The sequence below is a fragment of the Heliangelus exortis genome, chromosome 3 (genome assembly GCF_036169615.1).
Source record: "Heliangelus exortis chromosome 3, bHelExo1.hap1, whole genome shotgun sequence".
In the NCBI taxonomy this organism is placed as follows: domain Eukaryota; kingdom Metazoa; phylum Chordata; class Aves; order Apodiformes; family Trochilidae; genus Heliangelus; species Heliangelus exortis.
Window position 1 is genome coordinate 106809801 of NC_092424.1, and position 21675 is coordinate 106831475.

Consider the following 21675-nt stretch of genomic DNA (forward strand, 5'->3'; position numbering starts at 1 on the left):
AGCATTTATGTATAGTATTCTTCAATTCCAAGTGCTGTAAGCTCTCCCTTACTCTGAACTCTGCTGAGAAAATAGCATTATTGCCACCATTCTGTAGGTTAGAAGACCTTGGCAGGAAGACTTAAGTAACTGCTCTAGGCCATGTAACATATAATTAGCAGAATTAGGATGAGATGTTGGGAGTCTCAGCTCCCAGGGTGGTGGTCAGACTTCTTGCTCCTGGCTGGTAAAATCTATGGATAAGCAAACCTGAGAAGCACAGGATGATCACACAAAGTGACTTGGTCATTTCATCATTTTGAGTACATTAAGTGTTTTAAGGAATGGGAGGAGACAGGACACATGGGCCTGCCCTGGAGAGCTGCTTCATGGGCTGAAGCATTCCTGTAGGAGCTTCCAGTGAGGAGCCAAGCAAAAAGGAGGGGAACAGGTAGTGTAAAGCAATATTTGGCTTTAAAAATAAAGAAGTAATGGATTGACTTAGCAGGTAGATTTTTTCTCCCTCTGATGTTTAGGATCAATATTTGGTCATGCATCAGGTGCAGAAAAGAGCCACAGAAATGATCTGAAGGCTATTGAGAAAACTGCAAGGCATAACTATGGGAAACATTTTCCTGCTCACAGGAGGTTTGAATGATGTTTTGTTTCTAACTCAGTTTTTCATTATTTATGTGTTGCTTGTTATTGTGCCAGAGAGTTTGGGCAGCTGGCGTTTCCTCAGGTCTGAGGGTTTGGTCTTTGCGTGGTTGTAGCTGTCCAAAACAGCTCATTTTTGTTCTAGATTAACATTTGCTACAAAACCCCTCTCTTCCTCCCTGCGGGTAGCTGGGAAAAGGGGAGAAAAATGCTCCCCTGAGGCAGAGGAGGCACAGCAGGGTCTTAGCCCGGTGAGTAGAATCGCTGTGCTGGGACCTCATCTCTAACACCTCTGGTGTCAAATCTTTCAGGCAAGCCCTCGAGTTCCCTCGGAGAAGCAGCTGCCCTCCAGCGAGATGTCACGGCACCACAGCCGGTTCGAAAGAGAGTACCGGGCCGGGGGTTGGGATCGCCGGGACTGGAGCTCCAATGGGAATCACGTCAGCAGCACCAACTGCAGCAGTGCCCTCAGCACCAACAGCAACAACAGGCCCGGGCTCCTGCCCCTGCCCATCGTCCCCTCCCGCCTCCCCACCCCGGCCTCTGCTGCTTGCACCACTGTCAACACTGATGTGATCACAAGCCTGGTGGCCAACTCGTCTCCAGCTTCAACTACCAAAGTAAGAATTTTGCCTTTTTTTTTTTTCTTTTTCTTTTTTTTTTTTTTTTTTTTTTAATTATTATTATTTTTTTTTCTTTCTTTCTTTTTTTTTTTTTTTCTCCCTGGGTTTGCTGAATTGAGGGGACGTTGGAGACGGAGCATCATCTGTCCCCTTTTGCAAAACTTGTGTTCATGGTATAGCCAACAGTCTTTCGATTCTTTTGTGTGTTGTGTGCATACTTTAGAGTAGGTTGTTCTTGCTCCAAGACTGAGGGTTCCCATACTCCTGAGAGGCCCGAGGCTGAGTAGAGCAAATCCTTCTTTTCCTTTCATCACTGCCTACATTTGGGCTTTCTGTTGCTTTCCTTGGAATTTGTGGTTCCCACTTTTGCTTTTGGGAATGCTCTTCTTGTCTGTTGACCAAGGCAGAGCTTTGGTTGACAACAAGTGGATGCGGTTTTCATCCAGAGGGAGTGGAAATTGACCAAAGGGCATAATTTTGGCTGAATGGTCTTTTTTCTTCTCTTTAGTTGGTACTTTCCTGCTAGGTTTTCAAAGCCTCGTTCGTAGTGCATACTAGATTGTGCAGAAATGAATGCTAAGGAGTAGGAAAACATGAAGCTGCAAAGAATTGAAATCACTAGTAAGCTATTGAGCTTTCTTGTGCATATATATAACTGGAGAGAGGAGGGTGACTTCTCCTTGTTTTTTAAAACATTTAGTTCTTTTAAATCTGCAAAGTACAAGTTGTTATTCCAACATTCCAGTCCAAAGTTGAGGTTTCTTTCTGCATGCTAATTCAGGTAGAACAGCTGGGGAACAGAAAACCCTGGCAAATTGTAAAGGTGACCACAGCGTTACCAAAGTGAGCCAGGAACACTGCTGGTTTTCTTTTTATGATATTTAACATTTTCTTTCGACTTGATTTTATTTTAATAACTGCAAGTGCCAAATTCAGCAGACACAGACAGAGGGAAAGGAGACAATAAAATTATTTAAAGTAAGCCAAGAGCAAGCTGAAATTTTACTGCAGTACCATTATTATATTGATTTTTTTTTCACACTGTAGAAAAACAAAGTCGATGCTGCAGGGGGAAACCTTGGGCCAAAGTTTACAGTGTGATTGGTTTTTAAAATTTCCCATGGTATCTTCAAATTGCTTTTATGTGAAAGGTGCCAATCAGATTCTGATCAAACGTATCTCGAGTTCTCCAGATGCTATCCATAGATAGATACATTTCAATCGTGCTTTGTCTGGAGAAGACTGAGGCAGTTTTGCAGCCAAGGCAGTCATTTCATTCATGATGACCTTTGTTCCTGGGTCTATTTAGAGTCCAGCAATTGTTTGGAGCTGATCAGCCTTTCCTCCAGATGTTATAAACCATTTTGTAGCATAGCAGTGCCAGAAAACCATGTGTTTATCAGGGAGAGGAGGAAGGAACAGCAAGCTAAGTGCCTTTTGATCATATGTTCAATGTGAACTGACTTCTAAATTACCTTATTAGAGAATTTTCTGATGACTTTCATTAGCAGAGAATGTTTTGTCATGAATAGATCAAAAGCAATAAATAGACAAGAATGGAGCTAACATGGGACATTTTTTATTCCAAGAAATGTTAATCAGCTGTGTAATCTCCCATAAAATAACTGCGTTAAAGTGCATTCAGTCTTTGCCCCAGCCTCTTCTTCTGAGAATCATCTGAACAGCTCTAAAAAAAGTTAAAAATGCAGGTACTGAAGAGGAGAAAACTTGGAAAGAGAAGTGAGGTAGGTAGGTCGAACAGAGATGTAAGGGTATGGTTCCTAACAAGCTTCCAACTAATGATGTGGAACGGTGTCAGAAAAAAATATCAGGTGCTCATACATACTCATGTTCACCCTGCCTGACTCTGTCTCTCTCCTTCACACAGCAGATTTACACTTGTGGTTAGGAATGTAACCAGCCAGTGCCTTTCCCTTGTAGAATCCAGCTAATGGTTAGGCATAAAAAATTAAATCTGTATAATGAGGAAATAACAAGTCAGAGGAATAACGCAGTTGCTTGGTTTATTTAAAAAAAAGAAAGAAAAAAAAAAGTCCCAAGTTTCCTTGAGCTGTGTAGAGTTCACAGTCCACCCTCTGCAGCATTTCTGTAGGAATATGTATGAGGTAGCATCTTCAGCTGTATTTCTAAGCTCTGTTTTGTGGTCAGATATGGGATATTCAATTGCTTAGCTGCTCTTCTGCAGTCTGAACCTTCCCCAACGTTATGGTAGATTTCATTAAACCCAGTGGCAAAGGGTGACATGCTGAATAAAAGAAGTCATCATGGTTTTAAAAAGCAACAAGATTGAGAGCCTGGTTCTCCTTGCCTCACTGTTCCAGTAGTGTTCCTCCAGGCTGAGGGCAGAAAGGACTCACTGTGTCATCCAGTTACTAGTTCTGACTTTATCTTCCCACATTGGCTGGAAGATCTCAAAGCAATGAATTTCCCTTCATTTTGTGTTCCTATCAATTTATTATCCTCACTGTTCAGTTTGGTTCATTTTTTGTTATAAATCATTTAGTTTGTTTTCAGAGTTTGGTTTCTTGGTTCCTGTAGTTTCCTGCTGTTCACCACTTTTAGTACCCTCCAAATACCTGTGTATCTTTTGCATCCCCTCCCTTCTTTATTTGCCTTCGAAAATCCAGGTACCACACCCATAGGCATCCTTGCAGCATCAGACTCACCATTCCCTTGCATGGCCATAAAACTGCTCCCTTCTTCTGTTCCTGTATCTGCACAGCTAGTAATTGCTTCAGACTCTTTTGTCTAAGTGCTAAGTCAATAGTTATTAAAAACACAATATACGTGCCATGAGCCTGTATTACATGTTATCAAACAGAATCGTAATCTTGTCAAAGACTGAAATGAAGTTGGTTTGACAAGTTTGGTTTTCTAGCTACCTGTGCTGGCAGACATTGGTCATATTCCTGTCTTTCAGCTTTTGATTGATTGAATCCTAAAGTGAGAAATTAAAAATGGAGGGAGAAACGTATTTTCTCTCTGACATGTAACTGGGCTGTGAAAGTTGCTGTGTTGGTGATAGAATTGGTCAGGAACTTCATAGATAAATGGCTTTAAGGACTGCTAGACTATCTAATCTGGCTGAACCATTTGGTCTTTAAATTATTATGTAAATGTGTGTAAGATTAAAGACTTCACCCCGAGTTATGTGATATGAACAGGAAAAGCATTGGAAGGGAGAGAAAAAAATGGATCAAATTAACTGTTGGAAAGAGGTGAAACCATCTTCAGAGAGAAGCTTAATATATATAGCACCAACTATGAGGAGGTTGGGTTTGGTCTATTTTTTTATGCTTCTGGAAGAGCTTTTTTACATATTTCTGTTGAGGACTTTAGAAGGATTTTATTACTAATAATTAGTGTGTAGGAGAACTTTAAAACTAATTATGCTTTTCAGACCTTTGAAATTTATTCTCAAAGCATACCTGTAACCTTCTTACTACAGATGCTGTGGTACAAATCACACTTAGTGGATCTGCCACATTTAAGTGGTTACAGATGTTTAGTCTGAATTATTTAAAAAAAAAAAAAAAAGCTGTATTTTTACAGAATCACAGAATCATTTTTGTTGGAAAAGACATTTAAAATCAAGTCCAACCATAAACTAACTAGCAACCATTAACCTAGCTCAACCAAGTCCAGTGCTTAAACTGTGTTCTTAAGCACCAGCATCTGTATGCCTTTTACAAGCCTCCAGGGATGATGATTCAGCCACCTCCCTGGCATTCTGTTACAGTCTTTAATTACATTTTTTTGAGAAGTTTCTTCTAATATTCAACTAAACCTCTCCCGGCACAACTTGAGTCCATTTCCTCTTGGCCTGTTGCTTGTTACTTGGGAGAAGACATCAACCCTACCTTAATGTAATATCCTTTTGGATAGTTGTAAAGAGTGGTAAGATCTCACCCTCCTGAGCTTTAGTTTTTGCTAAACTAAATGGTGATGATACTTTGCAGTGCCCATTTCACCAGAGGCTGCCAGAAGACATCAGAAAAACTATTAAACCACAACAACCTGTAAGAAGTAGTTTAATGTTGCACTCCCAGTATAATCCCTGGGAAACTGAGGCACTCAAAGGTCATTGTTTTTTTTTCTTCTCATTCTCTGCCACTGTGAGTGAAGTTTCAGCTTTTTTATTCAATGTGGCTTTTCTTCCCTGGTGCTGTATCCAAAGAGTTGAGCCACAGAGCAGCACCCAGAGCCAGGATAGTTTGAGTGGATGGATCCTTTGCTGCAGATGCTTTCACAGCCCCTTGATGCCTGCAGTAGTTGATAGGAGACTGCAGTTCCTGCCAGTAAACTGCTGTGTTGGGATCAATTTGTCACACTCTGAGCCCAGCCATGTGTGATGACTGAGCTCAGGTTTGGGTTTGTCTGTGTGTGGTGGGTTTGTTTTTTTTTTTTTTTTATTGGTAGAATATATATTTGTTATTTATTGGTAGAAGGAAGCTATCAAAGAAATCCATATAAGACTGCAGCACCACTTAAGATATTGCCAAGAAAATAGTCTAAAATTCATTTAAGGATGCTGCACACCATTCCAGCCATGTAGTCTGTTCATCTCAGCAGCATCTTCATTCTTTGTTGCTCTTCTGAATTACTTTGTAAGTTACTTGCACAGCTTTCTCCATCAGACCTCCTGTATCACAGCTTCAATTTAGAAGTGTTGTCATGGGCTGTAATTTGAAATTTTATTACCAAGAGATTTTTTGGTTATAGAGCATTTACTTTTATCATCTCTACATTATTTTTAAATGCCTGATAAGATTGATACATCAACAGAATCTGTGCAACGCCAGGCAAGATCTAATTCTGTTTTCAACCTTAATTTGAAAAACCCTTTTCTTGGAACATAAATTGATTCTTAAGCCTACACACTCTTAATGCTTTGTTATTCTCAAGGTTAAACCTATGACAAATTTTATAAAAATGCCAGTCTTCAGTTTTGATAAGATTTTCTCTAGTTGAGCTCAGGGCTAACTACATAGTTCTAAGTCTTTAAATAGCATAACTGAGATACGATTCTGCCCTTCTGTACTTAGAGTACTCCTGTAGCATTTAAGACTTGCGTGTTGTTGCTACTGTAGTTTTGATCCCACTGTGGTTAGCCACAGTTATGCTGTAGGAGAGAAAAAAGAGATGATAAAACATTTGTTAACCTCTCTGGAAAGTCAGGCAAGGATTGAACGGGAAAAAAACACCCCCACTGTCTTTGTCTTCGTGCATCACTGCAACCAAATAGCATTAAAAATGTGTAGGGTGTTAAGAGAATTTTTATGTTAAAGGAAAAATGAGTCAGTATGGCTGAGGAATGCACAGTAAAAAGGAATTAAGTGATATGACACAGAAGTAGAATGTTATATGTTTCTTTCCTTCGTGATCCAAAAAAATTTAGTTCCCCCACCAGCAGTGTATCAAATGCTGATGAGTTGTAGGCTGCAGAATTTGTGTTGTCAGTTTTCTTCCTCTCGCTTCTGAGGTGAGGATTTGCTAAGCTGGTGTATGGCTTCCACAAATATTTAAAATATTGATTAAACAGAAGAAAAGTAAACAGGAATTGTTTTTCAAGTTACGCCTTATGTTGTACATAACTAATTACATACAACAATTTGCTCTGCAACGGTAACTGAAATTTATGTACTCTTTTTATTATAGAACATAAGAGGCTTGAATAGAGAGAGAGATTATAAATATTGGAATAAAACAGTTGCTAGAAAACAATCAAAACATGCAGTGATGAAGTATATAGGATTTGCTCTTCCAGCTTCTCTGTGCAAAGCTACTTTTCCACTCCTCTGAGGGTTTGTATTGATAGTTTTTTTTGTTTTTTTTTTTTTTTTTGTCACCATTTCAGATAGTAGCCTCAATTTTTTGATCTGGACATGATGTTGCAGTCCAGCCCAAGTGCAATAATGGCAAAAGCTGTGTTACAGATCCTCCTGATACTTTTGGCAACTTACTGGGCTGAGGGTTCAGTTGCTGGATGTCAAATATTGTAACTGATTTTTTACCAGAAGGGTGTTTTTACCCATGGATAAATTTTAAGATTTTGTCCAGTTTTGCTTGTAAATGAGATGCAGACTCAGTCTCACTTATGCAGAGACTTCTGGTTTACGTGAAGCTCTAATTAGGCAGAATATCACACAAATGTATAGGAAATCAGAACAATTCCCAGAGTATAAGACACGTGATGATTTTTCACAGAATACAAGGACAGTTTTTCCCTAGCATCCAAATCACATTCTCCTGTTTCTCTAGGTTTGAATGTTCAATAGATTTTGCACAATTTACCTTTTGGAGTGGCACACCATTTAACTGGAGTGCAGCTTCCAGACTGTGCCTTCTTTAAGGAATCTGCAAGAAAGTAAATGCAGCCAAAACATACAATGTCGTCAATGATGTAGTATTGCATCAGCCCATGGAAGAGTCAATCCAGCACAATTCATCACAAAAAAATGTTACAGTATCCTCCTAGTATCCTTAAAAATTTTGAAAGTTACTTTTGAGGAATGGACAGAGCATGTACCAGGAAAGAGATGACAGAGAGCTTTGTCTTTTGACTCCTTGGGGACCCTTTTCTCTTTTTGATAATTACAATTTGACCAAAAATGTCTTTAAATTGAACTCAGCAATGACTTCTGCTGAAGTAATTATATTAAGCTATTATGAAAAAGTTACAACTATTGGGATGTAGTTGTGCCACCAAGGGAAAAAAGAGCAATGTGAGATCAGTGGTGGGTTCCAAAACTGGCATATTGAAGGCGTTGAAGTAGGGAAACCATTTCTTCTCTTTGAAATAACTGGAGAGATGCCGTGGGCAGTTTTCAGGCTTCTCTGTAAGAAGGCTGTTCTTAATGATCTGTGACCCTAGAGAGGGCTTAAATTCTGCTGATGATCTGTCACTTCATCTTATCATCTTGCTTTAGTAGTTTTTCTCAGATGTATTTTTACTTACTTTTAATAGTGAAGAAATCAGAACATAAAACTGTGGGTTTAGTTTGTCAACTTCTGCAGATACTTTGTTGGACTGAAATTAGTCTGAAAGCTCTGGCATGCTAATTAATCTGTAAAGTCATAAAAAGCTGCTTGGATTTTTTGACTCGCAATGTGTTTATCATCTGTTGAAAGAGCTAAGAGGTCTGGCCAGTTTCTAGGCCCAGTTCCATTTGAAGATGAAAAGCAGCATTTTTGAAGCACTAATTGACATAGCCAAGTACTTACAAGGTCACAAACATGACAGCTTTGGATAAAGAAAAAGGAGTATTTCTAGGCTTTAATTCTTTGATCAAAAAGTATCTTGAATTCCAAAAGGGATAAATATCAGTAATAAGAGTAACCTAAACAAAATGTGTGTTGGCCAGGATTTAAAGTGCTTGAATCTTTGAAATTATTTAGTAATTTTTATTTTCTTATTTCTTTCTCATCATTGCTTTGTTTTTGCTGTATTAGTAGCAGGTTATCCGTGCAGCAGAATATTTACCTCTGCCATTCAGGCACAGGTATTTTGTTAGAAGATTTTCCCCTGCCTCCTGTTGGGTTTAAAAAGCCTGCCTGAGAGCATCCTTGCCTGGGATTTGATGTTGATTACTAGAGGTTTTACTTTCAGGGAGTAGTATTTCTAAAGGAGGACAGGCTATCTGAGGTGTAGATGCATAAAGTCCTAAGGTTGGTTGCTGTCATTTAGGAATGCATTGCTATTGTCACCATCAAACAGCAACAAAAAGAATTGTTCAAGGAATCACTTGGTTGTTTCCTATTATTTTTGCTGTCAATCTGTCAATGCCTAATTTTCCCAGCTAAGCCCTGGAAATTATTTTGAAGAAATCTGATCTTTTCTCAACTAGGTAATCTCTGGTTTTGGTGTTACATGAAGAGGGTAATGTCAGTGAATTAATTGAGGGAGGGCATGAGTGGATTAAGGTATAAGTTGGGCACAGAGGAGCCCAATTGCAAACAGTTTGTGGAGGGCTGCACAAATGCCTGGGTCAAACATATCCATAGCATTTCTGTTATAAGTAACAGGAAAACAGTGGTCATTTTTTAAAAGAGTTTTCATGCATATCAGAAGCAAAACAAATTGTTTGCCAAACTGATAATGTTTTCTTGATGTCATTGGTTTCCTCAGATTGCTGATTGATTTGCAGTTTTCAATTTAGAAGTTGCTTGCAAAGCAAATGAACAAAAAGGAAGCAACACAAGTGAGCCGAGCTTCACCTCTCATTGTGATTCCTGTGGGCCTTGAGTTCCTGCTTAATATGATAGTTGTCTATGAAGCTGACAGACATAAAAATACATTTGGCCCTAGGAGTGACAAATAGTGCATTAGCTCTGCTCTCTGGCTCCTTGTGTTGCTGAACATTGCACCTGCAGACGCTGGACACAGACTGATGCTCACCGGACATACCGGGAAGCTCTGATCAGCCAGAGCTGACACCAGATTGACAGCACAGCTGCCCTGTCTGCAATCCTGAAAAGCCTCTTGAAATGTGCCCAGAGGGTTTAAGAGGGGCACGAGGATCTTGTGACTTGGTGGCATGAAACATAGGCAGCCTGTGCTGATGCTGCAGCAGTGCTGCCACAAATCACATTCCAGCAGTGATGCTGAGCTGCACTCCAGCCCATTGGAACACTGCTCAGAAGGTTCAGGTTTCTTCTGGGTAAATGGAAAGAGAGGGAGTCACTATCTTGTGAGTGGGTAAAACACACACTTATTGTCAATGCCTTCGAGAGTAGGAATGAAAGGAATTCATCCATGAAAGGAATTCCTCACACTTTTTCCTCGACTCCAGTTTCAGTCCCTAGAATCAGCTCTGATAGGGATTTATAATTGCTGCTTTTCAAAGTAGCACGTAGAAGAAGGAGAAACCTGCAGGCACCCAAGTTTTTTGCTTGGGTTTTGTCTTGGAATTTGAAGCATTACCAAATGTCCAAGTGTTGGTTAACTTTTATAACACTCCGGGCACATTTCATCACACAAAATGCAAATTTTACTTGGCTTGAAGAAATTTATTATTCTGAATTCTCCCAGAATTCAGTCTGTTTCCACTGTTTTCATTTCTCTGCTATCAAGTTCAAACATATATGATTGTTACCCACTTAGCATCATCAAACTGGTTCACTTCGCAAAACAAAACTTGCTGAAGTTCTGCAGAGAGATATGTTCTCTCTGTGAAGTGGTGTTTGTCTGTACAGCCATATGCACCCACTTTATTAATAATAAATAAAAACCAGTAATAAATTCTTCATATTATAGTGTTATTTTTTACCATTTATGATCCCAGGTCTTTTATGGTAATCCAGAAACAAAGCACAGAGAAGTATGTGAATAATATTTACTATTGCTAAGTTGTTGCACAAACATGTCAAGAAAGAGAAGCTTTTTTGACTGTGTAATTTGAATACTTAATATTATATACAGTTTATATTATCATATTATGTATAATTAAAGTTATCTTTTTATCCCAAAGGAACACAAAGTGTTACACAGTGTCCATGTATTCAAAACCATTGAACTAATGCATAAAGGTACATTTGTCAGCCAGCAAGTAGAACACTCACAGAGTGTAATGCTGGACATAATTTGACCTCATGTTCCCCTGCAAATCCATTCATTTTTCAGAAGTGCCAGTCTTGTGTTGTGCTAGATCCTACAGAGTGATCCAGTATCTCATCAGTGATGACCTACTTGTGTTACAGGAACTGCTCAGCCAGTGTACAAGAGCCAAGCAGAGGCACTGCTTTAGGCCATCCTGCCTGAACATGGAAGTCCTGAGCAAAAAGGTTGTGTAGGAACAGAGAGAATCACAGAATGATTGAGTTTGGGTAGGACCTCTGGAGGTCATCTGGTCCCCTACACAAGAAGGGCCACCTGGAGCCAGTTGTCCTGACAGATTTTGAGTATCTTTGAGGTGAGAGACTGCACAACCTCTCTGGACAATATGTGCCAGTGCTCAGTCACTTTCATAGGAAAATCAGTGTTCCCTGATGTTCAGAGGGAACTTCCAGATTGTGTTCCTTGCCTTTGCCCTCTTGCCACTGGGCACCACTGAAAACAGCCTGGCTCCATATTCTTTGCACCTTCCTTGCAGGTGTTTGTAAACACTGATGAAATCCCCCTGAGCCTTCTCCAGTCCCAGCAATCTCAAACTTCCCTCACAGGAGAGAGTTTTGTCCATCAGAAACACTACAAGCTCAGCTGGGAATGACCAGGAGCACACTGATCTGTCATCAGAGTTCACCTTAATCCAAGCAGGAGTGGACCAAGTTATCTGCAAAGGTCCCTTCCAACCAAAGCATTCTATGATACGATCCTGACATGATCCTAAAATTGAATCATCACTTAAATGTACTTCACAGGGCAGAGGAGTTGTCAGTTTGCTTTAAAACAATACCCTGAGTCCTCATCAGCCAATTAATACTAGAACTCTGGATTTATTTTAGTCTTCTGAGCCTAACTCCTATCATCTTGGCATAGTCATCACAGTTTTGTTTTTGAACAGCTTGTTTCCTTTAGAATTTCTGCCTCATGCTGGGATGGAGTAAGACTGAATAATTTATCTTCCTGATCCTCAAAAGCTGAGCAGTAGTTACACCCCACATGGATTTGAGACATTATTCTCTTTCTAAGTTTCCATTAATTATCTTTATCATCCCAGTTTTCAAAGGTCTAGAATTTATCTTTGCAAGGTTCTTCAAAATGGACTATAGAGGAAAATTTGAGTGTATTAATTCCATTCTTTCTTGTGAGGTTTTAAACTCCATTTAATAAACATTTTTCCATTGCTTACAATAATACTTCTGGTAGGATTTTTGTGAGCAGTATTTTTTATGTGTAGAATTGTTGGCTACTAAGGTCATCATACACATGCATTGTTGTCTCAGATGTGCTGCTTTGATGAAGACATACACATGTATACAAGAGAGTGATCACAGATACTTTGTGTGCCACCTACAACACTGCCATTCACCTTGTTTTCTCAGCCTACTTAGAAATATGAACTGCTTTACAATTACGTTTAGCTCTAGACCAAATAGCAGATAATGCTATTTCAGAGTTTTTTTAGATGTCACCTAAGCTGTAGTTTCTACAGTCATTTCAAGTTTTCTAGAGGTCTATCTTCATTTCTATCTTCACATTACGCAGATAATACCTAAGTTTTCTGGTAGCTGCTGTTGTCATCATCACCGGTTGCTTTGTAAAGGGACAGGGCAGCAAAAGCTCAGTGCCAGAGCTCTGTCATGCCTGGAGCAGGCTCTCTGGTGCAGTGAACTGCGTGGTGCAGTGAACTGTGTGGAGTCAGAGGGGACTCTTAAAAAAAACAAACAGCAGAGTAAAAGTGTAGAGCAAGCAAATTCATCCTGACAGACCCAAACTGACCACTTCACTTCGTGTTCCTCTGCTGTTTTTCAACAAAAGAGTTGAGAAGCATTGGAACAGGTTGCCCAGGGAGATGGTGGAGTTGCTGTCCCTGGGGTTATTAAAAAAATTGGTAGATGTTGTGCATCAGGAGATGATTTTGGTGTAGGACTGACAGTTGGACTTGGTGATCTTGAAGGTCCTTTCCAGCCATGATGTGTTCCCTATGGGCCATCTTGCTCCTCATGTAGTGCTGGATTGCCATGTACACAATAAAGCAGTGGAGCCTGTGGTGGCAGAGAGGGTGAAGGCTGCATTCCCTTGGAGAAAAGAAGGCTGAGGGGGGCTGTGATTGCTCTTCTCAGATGATGCTGCCTGTCTTCTCAGGGGTGAACAACAATAGGACAGAAGGCTACGGACAGTGGATTGTTAAGGAGAAGGCACTGCCAGAGTCTTCTAGGGGAGCACAATGGAAAGACAAAGAGCAGCACACTCAAAGGTCAGCAAAGGAAATCCTGGTTAGAAAGAATGAAAAAAATGTTCATACTGAGAGCAGCCAAACACTGGCACAGGCACCCAGAGGTAACCCTGAAGTTACCCCAAATTCAAGTCAGCAAAGCCCCAGGCAACCCAACTTAAGTGGTAATCTGCTTCGAGCAGATGATGTACCTGGTGGCATCCAAGAGCTCCTTCTAACAAAACCAGTCTTGTTATTTTGTGGTAGTGAAAGTCAGCAAACAGCTATGGAGAGGAGTCTATGAGAGAAGTTAGTTTAGACTCTTTTAAAAGGTTTCCTTCAGAGAACAGAGAGGTGGCACCTACCACGCAAAGGTAGTTATGGAAGTTACCTTAACCTCAGCAATAAGTCTGCAGAGTTCTGACTTACCTTACCTCCTGACCTGTTGGCAAGGGATGGATTTGCTCTGCAGCAAAGACCTTTTGGGTCATTCTTTTGATGTGGAACAAAGAAGGGGTTCAAAAGCAGAGAGATAAGGCAATTGCAGCAGTTCCTGAGCAGCGTGCCTTTTTTGCATCTAAGTCTTTGAACTAAGAGATTAAAGATAATTTAAGCAATGCTGCAAAGTTCATGGACCAATCTAAGCTTTAATTCATTTATTTTTTAACCTTTTTACTTCACTCTCATCATCTTTCTCCTCTCCTGCACCAGACACTTGATTTAAAGTCTTCTGACACTTCCCACAGTGTATCTGACTGTACTGGAAGCCCCATAGCTTCCTGGCAACTGAAAAATGGGTACCACTGAAACATGGGTAAGAAATCAAATGCACTCAGCAGTTGCTACAACTATTTTGACCTTCTGTTGTTTTAGCAAATAGAACACTTCTGTGGAAATAGGGATGTCTGGAAAAGAAAACTTCACAAAGAAAGCCAGTCCTATAAGAAAGGGAATCATGAAAATGCATAGAGATTTTAAATTTGGTCAGATCCTCTCATTTGTTTTTTGGGGTCTGTTTTCCAGCCAGCTCTGCTCACAATACAACTGCATTTGGCTGGTTCTATGCTGGCAGATGAAGCGGTGCCAGGGCACAGGCCCAAGAGCTGGAACTTCACAATCTATACCATTAAATTGTTAGCACAGGCTCTGCCTTTGTGTTTGGCCAGGGCCAGCTAGCACTGTCAGAAGCAATTCCCAGGCATGGCATGGGGATTAGCAAAGGCCAGCAGCCATTCCCAGTCGACACTTTGCATACAGCCACCTTGTTTTGGAGGGTAAAAGTCTATAATCCTCTGAATGTGGCCAGGCCCTATCATTTGGCCTCAGAGCTGTATAAGAGGTCCTGGCCCTGTTTAGTTTTCCAGTTTCTGCGATGGCTTTGTGTTTGAGACAAGTGTAATTGGTTTTACTTGACTCTGCAGTTTCTTACCTGACTGAGTTGTATCTGAACAATAAGGAGCAGGAGCATGTCTCCTTTTTGTCTGTTCTTTCAGCCAATGTATCTGTGCATGAAGACGGTGTCATCTGTCCCTGTTGTAATTGTCACAGCAACTAAAATGGTTGTGAAGCCATAGCAATACCTATTCTGAGGGAGTCTAAAAGTTGATCTTACAGGCAGTTGTTTTCAGCTGTTTTTCAGAAATCTTTGTCGTGGTTTTGCTCATGGACCACCAATTGCTGGTGGATTCAGTTCCTGTATCAGAATGATGAATAGATTCTACAGATGTTCCTGGTTCCAGGAAATGATTTTTATTTTTTCCGTTGGATCTGGAAATAAGAAATTGTGTGAGATGTTGGTTGTTGGTATACAGCTGGTATGTTAGCCATTAAATGTTGAAGTAGAAACACGTCTTGCTACCTGTGCCATTGATTTTTCACTTAGTGGACTGTCTGTTCTCTTCCTTTCTCACCACAGCATTGCATAGATAATAGTACTGCTCTCTGCCCATGAAGATGCAATAAACCTGTGATAGTTGCCCAGACTCAGGAAATTCCAAGAGTATGGTTATATCCTTTTGTCCAGCCCTATTTTCATCTTCAGACTTCAGTTTCCAGCTGCCTGAGGCACAATTATGTATGCATCTGGATTTTTTGGAGGTGAACTATGAATACCTTTTAACATAAGCTGTCTGATTCCATGAGCAGAGAGCTCCAAACTGGCCTGATGATGCATCCTTCTAGTGCTGCAAGAAGGGATACCTAAGGCTTTGCTTTACTTTCAGTTTTTTAGTAATAGTATGAACTAAAATTAGTGTTCCCACAAGTGACTCTAACAAACCTCACACACCCTCTTGCATATGCCACAGCATCAAAATCAATGTAGCACCGTTAATCTGTGTAACTCCATGTGGGGTGGATTTGGCCTTGAGTTTCAGTCAGTGCTGATGAATTTAGAGATTTTTCAGTGCCAGATATTTTATCTGAAGTACTTATTACAGAATTTCCTATGAAGGCAAGCTGAGAGAGTTGGGGTTTCTAAAGCCTGGAGAAGGGAAAACTTTATAGGGGCCTTCCAGTACTTGAAGGAAAACAGGAGAGGCACTGTTTAAAAGCGCATATTGTGACAAAAAAAAAAAAAGGTAGTGGCTTTAAACTGGAAGGGGGTAGATTTGGGTTACATATTAGGAGGAAATTCACTATGAGAATGGTGAGACACTGGCACAGGCTGTCCAGGGAGGCTGTGAATGCCCCATCCCTGGAAGTGTTCAAGGCCAGGTTGAATGATACTTTGAGCAACCTGGGCTAGACGAGGGAGGTATCTCTGCCTGTGCAGGGGTGTTGGAACTAGATGATTTTTAATGTCCTTTCCAATCCAAACCGTTCTGTGATTCTGTATTTATGATGGCACCTGGACAGAAATCCATGAATGTTTGTTCCCTCAGAAGACGCTGTGGAAACAAAGTCTTACCTGTGATGTTTGTTCTTGAAGAGCTCTGGTGACTCACTTTTATCATCCCTCAACCATAAAATCTGCCAAATCTACCATACCTTTGTAGAGGAGCAGTTTACAAGTCTATTTGATGAACAGATTAGGGGTTAATAGTGGGGTGTTTTGCCAGTCAAGTTCAGTCACATGTAACACTATTAGCACCAGATAGTTGTTCAGTGCTGTTAGAAATGAGCTTCTGTTTCTCAGCCCTTTTCCCTTTGTGTTTCTGCTTCATTGTGTTTAGTGCCCTGCCTGTTCACTTTTCCTTTGAAGATGAGTGTTCCTGGGTTGAATAAAAGTCCATAGATGGAGCAATGTGCAAATGTGCATACCGCTGCTCAGACCTTTTTACAAGAGCTGGGCTGCTTTGCGAAAGAAAGAAAGAAAAATAGAAGGAAGAAACGCAATTGCAGGAAACGAATCAAAATAAGCTCCCACTCCACCTTTTTTCAATTTACTGAAGGAAATATCTTTCTTCATATCATTTGACTTTTTGATTGTTAGATCAAATTGAGCCAGTTGGAATGAGCCTCCGTGATCAGAACAAAGTCCTGAAAACCTCTGTTTAGCTTTTCTCAAGTCTCTGTGCAATTGGTTCACTTAAATTTGCTGTAATAACCTTTTTAAGAGTCATGTACCCATTCTTCACTGAGGACCCTGCTGTGCATTGTGATTATGTTATCTGTTGCCTCCCTGAATGTTTAACGTGATCATAGTGTTGCGTTGTGGGGCTTGGTTTCAGAGGGGAGTTTTTCTTTTTGTCTAGTTCTCCCCCCTCTCTCCCAAGCTCTTAATTTCAAAATATAACTTTACATTACTTGCTATCTATCATGCTTGATGTGTCAGTCCTCCTTTCTTCCTTTCTCCTCTCCCTTCTCTACCCCCCCTCCTTTTCCTCTTTAAAGTTTCTGCTTAGTAAAGTATTGAAGAAGCATGCTGAGTAGCTCTGATAATTAGGTAATTTGAATTCGGGGATGGATGTTAGATGTTAAGTCGTGGGATGGAGGCTGGTTGTGTTGGAAGTCAATGTATTCTGTCTCTGGATAGGGGAGAGTTGAAATGCCCTTTTATATCAGCACTGTTCACCAGCGAGCCAAGGGTGCAGCGCTGAACATAAATGCGATTGTGTGGCCTTGTTCGCCCTTTTTCTCGGGGAAAGCAGGAGATGTTGACAGTGAATATAGTGAAGTGCAAACGGGTAAAATAATGAACTGAAGTGGTAGCTTAATGGAATTATTAATGGGACTTGTGCTCGAATAGTGAACAAGGATTGATTTTTATTAACATAGGTTTTACACATGTAAACTTATGCAAAAGATTATACCAGATTTCTCCTTCTCTGGTGGAGTGTTTATAGAGTGCGCTGGATGTGCAGGGCTCTCCGAACTTCTTTAAATATTGCCCTTTCTCTCACTTAATCTCACAGTGCTTCTCAGTGTGTAGCACTCCATATAAATCTGTATAATGCACCCAGTGATTTAGCTGAACAGCGAGGAAACCTTGAAATTAAAACTGAAGAAGTAGGTGTTCAGTGGGAGTTTGGTGTTTGCTTGTTCATTCTCACCAGAATAAAAGGTGGGAACATGACGAATACCTCAAAATGCTAAAGTGCAGATCTCTGCGAGCTTTGAGCCCTCTGCTAGAAGTGGCTATATACCTATAAGGTGGTGGTGGAGACGTCATAATTATGAGCTGACATTTAAAGAAATGTCAAAAGCATTCTAGCAACCCCCTGCTCAGCTTCCCCCCATGTATCTTTTTGCGTCCCCAATCCTGCCATCTGTTATCCCAAGGACTCTGGTCTTTATTTCCTTTTTGTTTGCTTTTCTGATAAATGTTTTGTTTATCCTCTATGCCTGGCACGTGCTTCCTGAGATTGTTTGCAAGCCCTTGCCCCCTTTTAATGTAGTTTTCTCCTGAAGAACTATTTACCACCACGATGCCTGCAAAAACTAATCCTCTAATTATGGCTGGGCTGTTAGTGTTTCTGAATGCATTCATATTCAGAAGCAGACTTTGCCAAATACCTGTTTGGAGTGTGTGTACAGAAGCATGTTTGATATTACTCAACATCATTACCTGTCATCTATTTTCTTGCTTCTTGTGTTATTTTCTTCACATGGGGGTTTCTTGTCATTTTTGGATGCAAGCTCCATGGGGCAGGTACCGTGCCATTCCTGGCATTTGGAAAGTTCTTTGTTCCATTTAATAGATTTTTATTGCTAGATTTCTTTTGAAAATAAAAGATACATGCTGTAGTGCTCTGGTACAGCAAGATCTGCATGAATGTCATTGGCTAACATTAAAAAAAAAGATGCAATAGTCTACTGGTGTTAGTCCACATTTGTTAGATTCCACCTGAAGTACTGTGTCTAGACTGGACCTATTGAATCAAACCTTGAAGAGGGCCATGAAGATGAGGGCTGGAGCACCTTTCCCATGAGGACAGATACAGAGAGTTGGGGTTCTTCAGCCTGGAGAAGAAAATGCTCTGGAAAGATCTTATAGTGGCATTCAAGTACCTGAAGGGGGCCACAGAAAGGCTGGAGGGCTCTTTGCATACTGATAGGATGAAGGGGAATGATGAGGAGGGTAGGTTCAGATTAGGATGAAATTTTCAGTGTGAGGAGACACTGGAACAGGTTACCTAATGAAATTGTGGATGCCCACTCCTTGGAAGTGTTCAAGGCCAGGTTGTGTGGGGTTTTGAGCAACCTGGTCTCAAATTGGAGGGAGTTGGAGATAGATGATCTTTAAGGTCCCTTCCAACCAAACCTATTCTGTGATTCTGTGATAATGTTAAAGTTTATTTTATGCTGCTAATCCTAGCTCAGGGCATAAAAGATAAGAATGGTCATAACCAGGTGAAACAATACATTCATACAGCTCGATACGCTGCCTCCAGTGGGAGATCTACATTTCAAGTGTGCTGCATGGATACTTCCCTGTTATGTGTTTCCCACAGCTTGGGAATTTTTTTAACCGCATGTTGTATCTTTGTATTTCTACCTCCTGGTAAAACATGCAGTATATGCTTGCCTCCAAGCATGCAAGTAGCCTGTTGACCTCAGGATGGCTGTTTTCATGCCTACTGTTTAGCACACTTCTCATCATTTAGATAGCTTGACACTTTCCTATGGATAGATATCCATGGCAGGTAGCTGCTGGTGAGCAAAACAAAAGCAAGTGAAGTGTGCTTGAGTTTGCCTGGTCCTTAAGAGCTGTTTTCAGTAGGGAAAATGGATTCTTCAGACACACATCACTATCTGCTGGCAAGCACACGTGGGACAAGGCTGAGCTCATGCCCCTTCATCTTGCATTACCTGGCCCGAGTGACAAAGCCATTTCCAACTGGGTAGAGGAGGGGAAGCCCTCTGAACAAGCCTTGACTTGCTGCTTAGAAGCTGTAGTTAGACATTTACCTAAATACTGGCACTTTAACAACCATAAATGTGCATGCAGATTACAGCAGGTGATTCTGTAGAGTCAGATGGATGCGAGGTCAAGATGCACAGTGTTGTAGCAAGACTAATCTCCGATGGCTCTTAGTGATTCCTATTTCTGACAAAAATGCTGACTGTGTGATTTTTTAATTTTATTGTAGAATCATGTTAGTCCTGGGGTAGAAAATATTGGGTAAAATATATTGTACCCATAATTCATATTAATGGAAATTCAATAATGGCAACCTGTCATCCATGGAGATTAGAAATGAGTCCAAACGTTGTGCAATAAAAGCATTAAAAAGGCATTATGAATTACAATCTATTGCACCATGTTTTGCTCATTATAAATAATGGAGGGAAAAAACTAGTCCTTGGAAGTTTTTGGATTGTCCATTTTGAGAGAAGCCAGCAATTAGTTTCTTGAGCTGACTGTGCACCATTGATCTGACTTATGGATTTCATAAATGCAGTGGTCTGCTAATTTAATAAACTTGCTCAATCTGTTTTTAAACAGAGTACAGAACTTTGAAAAATGATTTCCTTTCAAACTAAAATTAACTCTTATGGCTTTTAAACATTAGATTGTGATATCTGGTTCCAGTTTTTCATTAAAATACCTTCTGGTTTCACATTTTTCCCGGGAAGGGCGAGACGCTTGCAGCTCATGTTTTATTATATTAAATACTCATATTTCACTTATGCTAATTTGGCATCGAGCTATGAATTGGAGTTCTTAGGCAAGCATTTATTTGGTTGTATGTTGTTGATAAAGTTTACAGCTACTTGAAAAGTTTACCACTCCCAAAAGCTTAGATATATTTGTTCAGTAAACTAGGACTTGACGTGATCACTAGGTATGACATCTTGTCTAAGTAGTTTGAATATGAAGCTGCACATTTTGGGTGAAAACCAGTGTTTTCAATAAATTTGCAGCAAGCTGAATAAAGGGAGAATTCCTTCAAAAATTAATGTGTACTTTCAAGCATGAAGTGGGATTATTTCTGTCTCTATTTTAGCTGTTAGACACACAGTAAGTCTGGCTTCTTTTGTGAATGTGAAACCTACCTCTTGAACTTTAGGCATAAAGAGGTCAAATTGATGGCAAAGATGGCAAATTCTGTCAACTGAGGTTCAGGACTTGGTGATATGATATCTATTAATGCCAAGGGAAACTGGTTATCTGAATTCTTTCCCCTCTCTCTGGAGACATACCTACTCTGTTGGAGCATATAGTGTGGCTGTAGACCAAAGTCTTCCATGTTTCTGAACTTTATGCAGTATAGATCCACCCCTCCTTCCCTACAGATTCTGAACTTTATGCAGTATAGATCCATCCCTCCTTCCCTACACCAATGTGTGCAAAATGTATTGTATCATGAATTAGCATTGACAGGGTAACTGAAGGATCTTTGGTCAGATGCCAGGTTTAATTCATTTGTTATCAGGAATGAGAAACGAATGTGACAGTGACAGTAATAATTATCTTCTTCTGTAAAGAAATGCAATACAAGCTTACACATTTTGGTTAAAGGGGAGATGAAGAAGAGTAAGGCAATTATATCTATCATACACTTTTGACCTGTTTTTTTATTGGTCTTGACAAGCTTAGAAAGTATGATGGTATATGCTCACCAAGGAACACCTACATTCAAATAAAATAATGGAACTGCTGCCATATTTGTACTGCAGACTGATAAATTGCTTTTTCAGAAATCAGCTCTATTGCATTTTTTAATAAAATTAATGGGCTAGGACAGACAAAAGTGGGTTGCTGTCTGCTTAGTGTATTCTGGGTACAAAATGAAATTCCCCTAATCTTATTTAATATTACAGGTTGGGGATTTCAGAGGAAGAAAATGAAAAATAAATGGCATTTGCAGCACAAGAAAATATTGGAACGGCACGATTTGGGGAAACTAGCTAATGGCTGGCCTTGAGGCTTCCCAGGCTACTCTTAGCTTTAGGGCTCCCACTAATTTATTATTTTTTTTTTTAGCCTTCCATCTCCTACAGATGCTGGGCTAATATTATTTACTCTTCTTTATTCTGGCACTGTTGGACTCCTAAGCTGCTCTTATGAGCCATTTGAACATAAACACCTTTGAAATTCCTGCCTACTCAGAGGTCCAGTTCTTGCTGATATTGAGACCATTTTGAGGGGGTTCCATCCTGGAAGGTCTTTTGTAAGAGCCTGATGAGTGAGT

The 21675-nt window shown here is 40.2% G+C and overlaps 1 protein-coding gene across 2 annotated transcripts in view; it reads left to right on the forward strand.

The window, feature by feature from the left end:
* KLHL29 (kelch like family member 29) overlaps nt 1–21675 on the forward strand; it is a 392776-nt gene that overhangs the window by 144288 nt on the left and 226813 nt on the right. For both annotated transcript variants that reach the window (XM_071742039.1, XM_071742041.1), the window contains exon 3: nt 948–1256. In XM_071742039.1, coding sequence (XP_071598140.1) covers nt 993–1256 — 264 coding nt within the window. In that variant the 5' untranslated portion in view covers nt 948–992. The remainder of the gene's footprint in view (nt 1–947; nt 1257–21675) is intronic.